This window comes from Brassica napus, chromosome A4 (assembly GCF_020379485.1).
Source record: "Brassica napus cultivar Da-Ae chromosome A4, Da-Ae, whole genome shotgun sequence".
NCBI lineage: Eukaryota > Viridiplantae > Streptophyta > Magnoliopsida > Brassicales > Brassicaceae > Brassica > Brassica napus.
In genome coordinates, this window is record NC_063437.1 from 5,729,708 (window position 1) to 5,740,952 (window position 11,245).

General features: G+C 36.2%; 1 protein-coding gene across 1 annotated transcript; it reads right to left on the minus strand.

The window, feature by feature from the left end:
• Positions 1-7,872: 7,872 nt before the first annotated feature.
• LOC106430111 (TBC1 domain family member 13) lies at positions 7,873-11,245 on the minus strand. The gene is made up of 9 exons (XM_048778352.1): positions 10,820-11,245; positions 10,665-10,757; positions 10,489-10,593; positions 9,908-10,060; positions 9,443-9,541; positions 9,219-9,347; positions 8,890-9,069; positions 8,544-8,660; positions 7,873-8,258 (listed from the first exon to the last, which is right to left on the minus strand). Exons 1-9 carry the CDS (start codon positions 11,126-11,128, stop codon positions 8,103-8,105), a joined length of 1,341 nt encoding a protein of 446 aa, XP_048634309.1. The 5' UTR covers positions 11,129-11,245; the 3' UTR covers positions 7,873-8,102.

Genomic DNA, 11,245 nt, shown 5'->3' on the forward strand with positions numbered 1-11,245 from the left:
AACACACGGTCAGCATTAGTTTGAGCAAAACTTGTTTGTTACAAGCATTAGGCATGACTTATAATGAGTTTGATTCAAGTTACAAGTAGTCATTGTTATAAGAACAAGAGATGACCATTATTCATACATTATCAAGTTTGTTAAAAGTTGTCATTACTCATAAATCATAACAGAAGTGAAGTCCTTGAATTGTACACCTATCTCCTTCCTACTTCTTTTGTTTTTAAATTTTGATTCAAGTTACAAATAGTCATTACTTCATGTGTGCAATTCAAATAACATTCTTAAATCGTGTTTACCGCGAAAGTCGATCAGTAGAAGAAATGAAAAAAAAAATCAATGAAAAGGAAGAAGAAAAGTCGTCACCATTTGAACTGACAAGGAAGATAAAGCCTGTTGTGCTCAGTTCTTCATTTTTTCTCGAACCCGCAAAAAAGACCCAGATAGCCCGCAACTCAGCTAAAGCCCATCCCATATTGACCCAATTCCGGGCAGGACAAGACCGCGACGCCCGCTTAATAATGGCCTGGAAAAATGCTGTCCAAACCCGTGCCATGGCAAACTGTTATAGACCAGGTCAGCGGTTCAAGTTCTCATTTGCCATCTCTAATCGTTGAGAACCCATATTTATATATTTCAGCAACCATTTATCATTATTTTATTATAATTTTGCTGAAGAAATAAGTTTTAATTTAAAAACAGAAAAAATGGCTGAGAAATGAACACGTAACCATTGAGATTCTGGATTGATGTCTTCTCTCTTTTTATCATTTAACTTTTTTTGGTCAACTAAAACTTTCTTACTCCCAAAAAAAGTAGAGGTTTCATACAAATGGTAACAAAGCTAAGACGGCAAACAAAACTTGGTTGCTATAACAGCAAAACTGAATTTAAAAACATGACAAAGAGGATCAATCTTTACTCACTTACATATCTGTGTTGGAGTTGCTCTAAAAAAACATATTTCTTATTGTCAGAACATTGAATCGAATGTCGGAATATTGAAAAACTGACCCGTTTGAGATAGATTACTAACCAGATCTAATTTTAACGTCATAATGTTAATTTGTTTGGTTCGATTAAATATTTTCATTGGATCGTGTCGGGTTTTCAATATTAAATTGCGGATTGACGTAAAATCTACTATTTTGACAACAAGAAGGTATGATTGTAAATAAAAGGGGTATGATTGTCGTGTTAACTAACCATATGTTTCATGCAGTAGTGACATATCTTATATATTAAAACAGAAGTCACAACTTTGATTCATGTGTGATTTTTTTAAAAATGGATTTAATGGACATGTTCATAGAAATTCATACTATATTTTAATTCAGACAAATAATAAATATAATTTTTAAAATATTTTAATCATAGTATCTTTTGATATCTTTTCATTTTAAATATAAATATATTTATTTTAAAATTCTAACAAATCTGTTTAAAAAGATTTTTACAAGATTTTCATTTTTGAAATTATATTTAAATATTTTCACTAATTTTGAAATTAGTTTAAAAAATATTATTATACATTAATATATTCAGTTATATAAAATATAAAATAATAAATCTATAATATTTTAGTTATTATATAATCATAATCAATCATATTAAATTAAAATTATTATATTGAGCTAAATATAATAAAATTGTATTAAATTTACATATTTATATATTTTATTTTCGTAATTATAAAATATTTATGTTCAAAAATAAAATCTAATATGTTGGTAAGATGGGTTAACATTATCAAACTATATAATACATGTATAAAAATTAACATGTATTTCTTTAAAGTTAATAAAATAAAATCTTTGTAACTACTTTAATCATAATATATTTTCATTTTAAATATAATATATATTTATATATTATATTTTAAAAATTCTAATAAATTTGTGTAATATTTAAAAAATAACTTAATGTATTTTAAGTTATCGTTTAGAAATGAAAATAAATAAATTATATTATATTTTATCTACTTTTATAGTCATGATCATGTTAAAATATAATTATTATACTAAAATAAATATGATAAAATTATATTCAATTGATAAATTTATAAATTTTATTTTTATAAATATAAACTATTTATTAAAAATATAATATGATGATAGAACGACTTAAAATTAACAAACTATATAATACATGTCTAAAAATTAACATATCTTACACTTTTATATATACAATAATAAATTATTTAAAATGAATAAGCATAAAAATATTGGTAAAAAGAAATCCAATTTTGTAATACGGGTCAGAATTTAGCATAAATTAAATACAAAATATTTTTTAAATATATTTTCTCATGAATATATTAATTTGCTTAATAACTAAATGCAAATACAATAAGATAAATATATAATAAGAAGTGGTAAATACATAAGGTTTAAACAATTAATTAATTATAACATGTAAATTATAAAATTATTGTATTTGAAATAGTTATATAAATATTTAAGTATATGATTAACATTAAAAATATATACCACTTATGTTCTAAAACAATAATTTATGTATAGAAAAGTGAAAACAAACACCCGTGCGGTTGCACGGGTCAAAATCTAGTTGATATTATTTTAAATGTTTGATTATGAGAAAAACATTTTACTGGTATATATAGAACTCAAGAACTCAAGAATAAGAAACACTTTTTCTTATTAATCACTCAAAGGATAAAACTCACTCAAAACCTTTTCAATCACAATCAATCTCAAACGCACAGCTTATGTCATTGCTCGGCATAGCTTTATATAAGACATTATTATTTCCTATTCCTAATTGTAATCACACATATCTATTAGGATCCTTATCCTAATCTAACTAGGAATAGGTTACTTGACTCTCAAGCTTTGTTCAAGCTTATCTCAACATTCTCCCCCTTAAGCTTAAAATCATTTTCACTTACATCTTCAACTCCAACAAGGCTTCTCATCTCCTTGAATCTTATCCGAGCAAGTGCCTTGGTCAGTATGTCTGCTCTCTGCTCATTCCCGGATACATGTTCCACTTCGATTTGTTCATTCTCCACGCATTCTCTAATGAAGTGAAACCTTCTATGTATGTGTTTACTTCGTCCATGAAATATAGGATTTTTAGTAAGTGCAATTGCAGACTTATTATCAACCCGTATTGTGATCCTTTTGCATGACTTTCCCACGATCTCACCAAGTACTTCCTGTAGCCAGATCGCATGCTTTGCTGCCTCTGTAGCAGCCATAAATTCGGCTTCACATGACGATAGTGCGACGATCTCTTGCTTTTGGGAGCACCATGTTATCGGACTTCCATCAAGATAGAACACATGGCCAGTTGTGCTTTTGCCATCATTATCATCAACGTTGTGTGAACTGTCGCTGTAGCCCACTAGTTCAAGTTTAGATGACCGGGAGAACACAAGACCAAGAGAAGTCGTGCCTCGTAGGTACCTTAGTACCTGTTTAAGTGCAGAGCCATGAGACTCCTTCGGCTCTTGCATGTACCGGCTGAGCACTCCAACGCTGAAGGAGAGATCCGGGCGTGTATGTAGCAGATAGCGGAGACATCCAATGCTTCTTCGATAGCTTGTCTCGTCGATACTTGACTCATGCGTACCTTTTGACAATCTTACATTCATATCCATCGGTATGTGAGTTAAATTATACGAGTGCATTCCTGTTTCTTCAAGAATTTTTTGAGCATATCTATCTTGCATCAACACTATTCCTCCTTCAAATTGTCTTACCTCAATACCGAGATAATATGTCAATTTCCCTAGGTCGCTCATCTCGAATGATCTTGACATCTCTCGCTTAAACTCAAAGATCGCTTGTGTTGTAGTGCCCGTGACAAGTAGATCATCAACATATACACACACAACCAGCACTCCACGTTTGTCTTCTCTTCGATAAAGTGATGGCTCTTTTGAGCAACGCTGAAAGTCCAGACCTTTTAGTATCTGGTTGAGCTTTACGTTCCATGCCCTTGGAGCTTGTCGCAGACCGTAGAGAGCCTTTCTTAACTTGTAGACTTTTCCTTCTTCTCCTCTGACCTCGAAGCCTTCTGGCTGTTTAACATAGACCTCTTCTTTTAATTCTCCATGTAAAAAGGCGGTTTTTACATCAAGATGATGTATTTCCCAACCTCTTGACGCTGCAATCGCTATTACCAACCTTTGAACATATCCTTTTGCTACTAACCTTGCCTTGTATTTGTTAATACTTCCATCAGCATTCCTCTTAATCTTGAATACCCACTTCAATCCGATTGCTTTAAAACCCTTTGGCAAGTCAACAAGAACCCACATATTGTTCTTCTCAATCGAACAAATTTCTTCTTCACAAGCCTTAACCCATACTTTCATGTCTTTTGCTTCACTCCAATCCCAAGGTTCATTATTTATTACCATTAACAGCTTCTCACACTCGATATCAGCAAGAAGAATGTAGTCATCCAAATAAGAAGGTTTGGCGCTTACTCGAGAGGACCGTCTTGGTTGGGATTGCTCCTCTTCGATCCCACCATCATCATCGCCTTCTTCCTCCTCATCAACTTCTTCATTATCGTTCATCCCTTGTTCTTCTTCCTCCTTCTCATAGCTTTGAACATTAATGGTGATAGAGCCGGTGTTGTTGTCATAGTTTGTGTTGGATATTTCCCAGTTCCAAGCCTTTTCTTCATCAAATACTACATCGCGATTTACTATAATCCTCTTACTTGAAGGATTAAGCAATCGATAGGCTTTTGACCCCGGCTCTGTTCCGAGGTGAACTAGGATTCTCGAATGATCATCAAGCTTCTTTCTCCCAGCTGTCTCTGTTCTCGCGTAGCAAACGCAACCGAAAGTTCTAAGATGAGTAAGACTTGGTTTCTTACAACACAAGGCTTCGTATGGTGTTTTTCCCATTAATGATCGTGTTGCAATCCTATTAATCAAGTATGTAGCATGTCTCACCGCTTCTCCCCATAACCAGTTTGGTACGCTCATGTGTTTAAGGATGCTTCTTGTCATCTCCATTAAGGTGCGGTTGCGTCGCTCAACGACCCCATTCTGCTGCGGAGAATATGGCGCGGTTAGATGCCTGTCAATTCCGTTTGCATCACAGTAGAGCTTGAATTCGTGAGAGCAGAATTCACCTCCTCTGTCTGTTCGTAGGGTTTTCACTTTTGCTCCGGTTTCTTGTTCCGCAAGCGTCTTAAAGATTTTGAATTTTTTAAACGCTTCACCCTTTTCCTTGAGCAGAACTGTCCACATGTACCGAGAGCAATCATCAATTAGTACAAATACATATCTTTTGTGTCCTGGCGTCGATGGAGTTATAGGACCACATAGATCTCCATGTATCAACTCGAGAGGTCCTTTGGCTCGGAAAGAGGTTGATTGAGGAAAGGATTGTCTTGTTTGATTCCCATATAGACACGCCACACAAGTTTCCTTCTCAACCGTGATACGAGGTATGCCGGTGACTAGTTCTTTGTTGATCATCAGCTTCATTGTCTCGGTATTAACGTGACCTAACCGCGCATGCCACTTTCCTGACTCAGAGATACTTGTGGTGAGCAAGCAATGCGTTATGTCTGCCTCCAAAACAACCTTGTATAGCCTATTCTTTGATCTTGTTGGACCATCACTTGTCCGAGACGGTCGAGCAACATCAGTGTTCCTTCTTTCATTCTTACCTCACATCCAACCTCTGTGGCCTGTCCTAGGCTTATTATATTGCTTTGTAAACATGGGATATAGTAAACGTCGTTTAACATCTTCTTCTTGCCATCTTCCAAACAAAAACGGATTGATCCTTTCCCTCTTATGTCTATGCGTGAATCATCTCCGAACCGAACCTTTCCTGTGATCTCTTCATCTAGATCGACAAAGAAAGCTCTGTTTCCACTCATATGGTTACTAGCACCATTGTCAAGATACCACAAGTTATCAATGTCTTGCTCAGTCTCAAACATGCTTGGATTCACTTTCTTCTCATTGAGGTAAACTACCTCATGTACCATTAGATTATCAGCTTCCTCCGTACTATCATCCTTTTTCTCAACTGTTTCTTGCAACTTAAGTAGCCGATTGGGGAAGTCAACTGCGTAATGTCCAGTCTTATCACAGCGGAAACATGTAATGTGAGCTGTACTTCTCTCCTGCCCTTGTTTATATGCGTCTCTTTGCTGATAAAAAGAGCCATACCGGCCTCGTCCTCGTCCTCTCCAACCAAAACGACCACCTCGTCCTCTTCCTCTAGCATTCCCATACGAGTTATCATGCTGCGCTTCTGAATTAACATACATTAACTTCCCTTGATCATCGGGAGTTTGCTCTTCCTCTTCGTCTTCACATATCCTTTCTTTGTAAGCTTTTAGCCTGCCGACTATATCTTCGAAACTCGTCGTATTTAGGTCTAAAACCTGTTCCAAGGACGCAACAATGTGGATATATTTTTTCCTTGGTAAGGTTTTCAAGAACTTTTTAACAAGTTTTGTTTCATCGATTATTTCTCCAAGAGAAGTCGATTTGGATGAAATCTCTGATAGCTTGCCGACAAAGGTATCAATTGTATCTTCCTCCTTCATCTTAAGTCTATCGAAATCTGCCATCAATGTTTGTAGTCGAGCTTCTCTTACTCGTTCAGCTCCGACGTGCCTTGCTTTGATTGCATCCCAGACTCCTTTGGCTGTGTCTAGATCACCAACTTGTGCCTCAAGAATGGATTATTAACGCAGTGGCCATGTTGTTCTTCTCTTCGTGCTTATTGCTGGGATCTATAGTTTCCCATACTTTATTTACTTTTAGGGCGATTTTCATACGCATTGCCCAGACGGTGTAGTTGGAAGAGCTAAGCATTGGAAATTTGATGGAGGTTGGTCCAGTTGCTTTGGTAGTTATCTCGATCTCATCTTTCGTGTCAGCCATGGTCGTTTAGTTTGCTCTGATACCAAATATAGAACTCAAGAACTCAAGAATAAGAAACACTCTTTCTTATTAATCACTCAAAAGATAAAACTCACTCAAAACCTTTTCAATCACAATCAATCTCAAACGCACAGCTTATGTCATTGCTCATTTGCTCGACATAGCTTTATATAAGACATTATTATTTCCTATTCCTAATTGTAATCACACATATCTATTAGGATCCTTATCCTAATCTAACTAGGAATAGGTTGCTTGACTCTCAAGCTTTGTTCAAGCTTATCTCAACAGTATAGATGGTAATCATTTTTTTTCATTTGAGATGTATAAAATAAATTTGTAGTTCTACAAATTATTAGTCAGAACAGTTGTGGTATACGTACCATTGATTAGGTCGTAAATAGAATTAGCACACGCAAGGTAATGAGTTGATTTTTTCTAATGAGTTGACATTATGTTATGGTGGGTGGACCATATGATAAACGAAATCTAGTAATAAGAAAATTAGTTGAGTTGAAATACAAGCAAAGAGATGTTACAAAGTATAAGAGAAATTGCCAACATCAGGAACTTGAAGTTTTCTGCGAATAAGGAATCAACCAAGAAACCGAATCAAGCCATAGCTAAAAACGTACCCATTTTCTTGAGTCTTCAACAAAATGTCTTAGAATTCTCCAAGAAGAAGATAGTAAGCAGCAAGAATAAAGCACATCAGAAAAGACGTGAAGAGAAGGAAGAGGTAACAGTATGGAAAAAGGACGATCATAATCATTAACAGGATTAGTGAAATCGTTCCACAACTCATGACTTTAGGCTCTTTGCTTTTATTGGAAGAAACCCAGGAGTTTTTATCCTTTTGACTTCGAACAAAATATTTGTCACACAATTACTTCTTCATATTTTATTTATTTATGATTCAGATAATTTACCAAATCAAACCAAGAACAGAAACTTGTGTGAAATGATCAAAGAAAGAAAAATATAAGAAAAGACAAATCCTAAAAACTCTCTATCTATAATATCTGTTACACATCATTACCATCAGAAGTCTCAACACTGAAGCAAGGTTTGATCTGAGATATTCTCAGGCAGCTACAGTTAACTTACACAATCATGTACATATAGAAAGAAAGTTGCAGAGTCTATGAATTCAAAACAACAAGGAGAAAGGGACTGAATGATTGTTAAAACCTGACGATCTTTATTTATTTTATTTAGAACGCAATTTATCTGCGACATAGAGCATATGGCTGATGTTCGTAGGAGGATAGTTTTGAAGAAGTTTGAGGTTCGACGTGAAATCACCAGCTAGCAGACGCCGTCGTACTAATATCAACATTGCACAACATACTCGAAGTAGCGTCTCCTGCAAATTAAAGTTTCATTTTCACTTGTTAGCCTTCTATCTTACGAAACAACAAGTGCATGTAGAGCCAATTTACGATAAGATGCAAAGAGAATCTCTATGACTATACCACATACAAAAGCCATATCGTTGTAAATGTCTCCTAATTCTTCCCTACATACATGCACGATATATTGTCCTAAACTAAGCTGCTTAGAGGTATTGAAGTGAAACCCTTAATGACTCAAGTCACTCACAAGAATGGAATCCACTTCGGAAACTGAATAGTAATAAATTGAATACTACCTGTGGACCTTCGGGGTCGCTTAAGAGTGTGTCCCAGATGTGAAGGCTTTCCACGAAGTTGAACTCTTGAGTTAAGAGGAGTGTGATCCATCTGAACGCATAGAATTGTGGGTTTATCTGAAAATTGACACATGGGGTATCAACTGTCACAACGCTGAAACACTTCTATAAAATTACCGAAGCTCCAAAAAACGAAAATTTTGAAAGCACTGGTATATACTGGTATATATTACGGTTGCTTTTTAACAATACAACTCTGAACCAGCAACAATTCATACCGGCAAAATTTTCTATTCCGAGACATAATTAATGAATATAGCAAGGCGTCTCATCAGTGATATCTTACTTTAGTTGTGACTTCTAGGTGACGCCAAAGTTCTTCATCATGATGCTTTAAGAGCATGGACAGCCTTGTTATAGTGTAACGTATACCCACCACACTGTTATCAAGTTGCTGACAGAAATTATCTCGAAACCCACTCATCAATTCAACAAAACAGAAAAATGCATCTGCTTCAGCATACGCCTGCAACACTTAAAATGCCAGCGTTAAGCAAATAAGGGGGGGACGAGGTGGTGTTCTATCCAAAAGACATCCATTAGAAGTAGAAAAATGTGAGTATAAATAAAACAAGGAAAAAAAAAAGAAATGGTACATTAGCAAGAGCTACTCACTGCATTTCCTTTATCTGGGTCATTTTTAAAGATGTAGAAGATAGGTGCCAATATCTCATTCATCCCTTGTACATATCTGATGCCAGGATTCAACTTTGCAAAGATAGTCAACACGTTCTTCAAAGCATCCTGAAGATGCAAGACATGTACAAAATGACCGGGAAGACTATTAATATGCACATGTTTCAACCAAACGCTTTAAATAGGCAAACCCAAAATCCAACCTGATTAGATTTTGCTACCGGGGAATCTCCAGAGAAAAAGTGCATGTCTGGATGCGTACGCATCACATCACGGTCGATCTGTTCCAAGACTTCCGTGTCCTGAAAGTACCAGTTTAAAATTAGGAAGGTCATTTTGCAGCTTTAAATTCAACATGAAAAAAACAGTACTAAACCACGAAGAGAAAATGATATTTCATAGTGATTATGTGCAGTCACCAAAGAGTCATGCTTTTACAACCAACCGTAAGTGACAAAATCATGATGAAAGAAACAAAATTTTAGAAGTGCATAAGTGTGTGAGCATTTACAAACTAATATCTGATCATAATTCAGCTATATTATCCATGATACTATAACTTTCAGGCTACATTCAGAACTCAATACTAAGGTAATAACATCTAAACTTGACTCACAAAATTGATAATATTTTGAGGATAATGATATCTCAAGCTGAAATCTAAATACCTTGAAAAAGTTGTTCCATAAGCTTGTTGTTCCAAGACTTAAGGGATGATCCTCATGAGTTATCTCTGACCTTGAAAGGGCACCAGGGCCTTCGACTTTTGGATCATTACTATCGCCACCCTTTGATTTCTCCATCTTCCTAGTTACTTCAGACTAACTAGCCACAAAAATATATAGAAACCGGGTAATCTTAAATTGAAAAAAGGCGAAAAAGTTATTTGAAAAAGGAGGAGCTATCACCCAGATAACGTAAGCATCTCTATAATGACCGATTCTTCATCATTAACTACTTTATTTCTAATTGTACATCTAGGAAATATCATATGCACAATGGTCCTAGAACAGTTTGCTTAGTCAAACACATGACATCTATTTAGCTGTCATGTCAACATATTAAACCAACAAATAAAAGCATGTGGATCAAAACTAATAAAAATGTATGCTTTCCCATTAATCATCACTGAATTCTACTTAATGACAGTGAATTTCCATCAACACGTCGCCCTTAGCTAGTGGCAACAACCCCATTATGTCTACTTCATCACTCGTTTGTGTCTGTTCGGTCAATCTAATGGACTTACGGGATTCATAAGAAGCTCCTCTTTGAATTGCTTGTACTGAGACCTTTTCTTAGCTAACTCAGAAGACCACAGGGAGCGATCAGGTGAAAGATAGCCCAATAAAAGCTGTCAATAGAAACAGTTAAAACTCAAATCCGTTCCTTTAAAGATCCAAAGATATTCGTTGATTTGGGTACCTTCCAGACGAGGGAGCGAATGCCAGCATCATCAGGTAGACCTTGTGAAGCGATTTTCCTCAATTCCTTTAAGTCTATCACCTTCTTCGATAACTATCACAAAGACCAATCAATCAATCAAAAGAAAAGAATGTATAATGAGTTTAAGGACTAACCTCAGCGACGACCTGCGTCTTCCGGGAAACATCCTCAGCCGCGGGAGTTACGCTTCCAGGTCCATCTACCCCGCTCCCATTCTGCAAATCGTTGGTCTCAGATTTGGAAGGAGGACGAATCGGAGCTGGTGCGGTGGAAATCGCGGAGGGAGAAGGAGAAGGAGACGGACGCTCGACGATCGGAGGAGATGGAGGGACGGTGGCGGCGGCGGCGGGAGGAGGGCGGAGAGGGCGATCGTCGGGGATGGGAGAAGGAGAGGAGGACCAGAGCGAACTGTTGAGCCACTCGGGGACACCTTTCTTCGCCATTGTTTTTGAGGAGTCTCTTCTCTCTCTCTCTCTCTCTCTCTCTCTCTCTCTCTCTCTTGTGCTCTTTCTTTCTTTATCGGGAGAGAGGTTAAGACCAAAAGGAGCCCCGTGTACAGC

Excerpts from the sequence above, each read along its gene's own strand:
- LOC106430111 (XM_048778352.1), bottom strand. The coding sequence starts at position 11,128 with ATGGCGAAGAAAGGTGTCCCCGAGTGGCTCAACAGTTCGCTCTGGTCC. Across the intron at positions 9,070-9,218 it reads ACCCAGATAAAGGAAATGCA|GCGTATGCTGAAGCAGATGC; the intron begins GTGAGTAGCTCT and ends TAAGTGTTGCAG. Across the intron at positions 8,259-8,543 it reads GCGACCCCGAAGGTCCACAG|GAGACGCTACTTCGAGTATG; the intron begins GTAGTATTCAAT and ends TTTAATTTGCAG.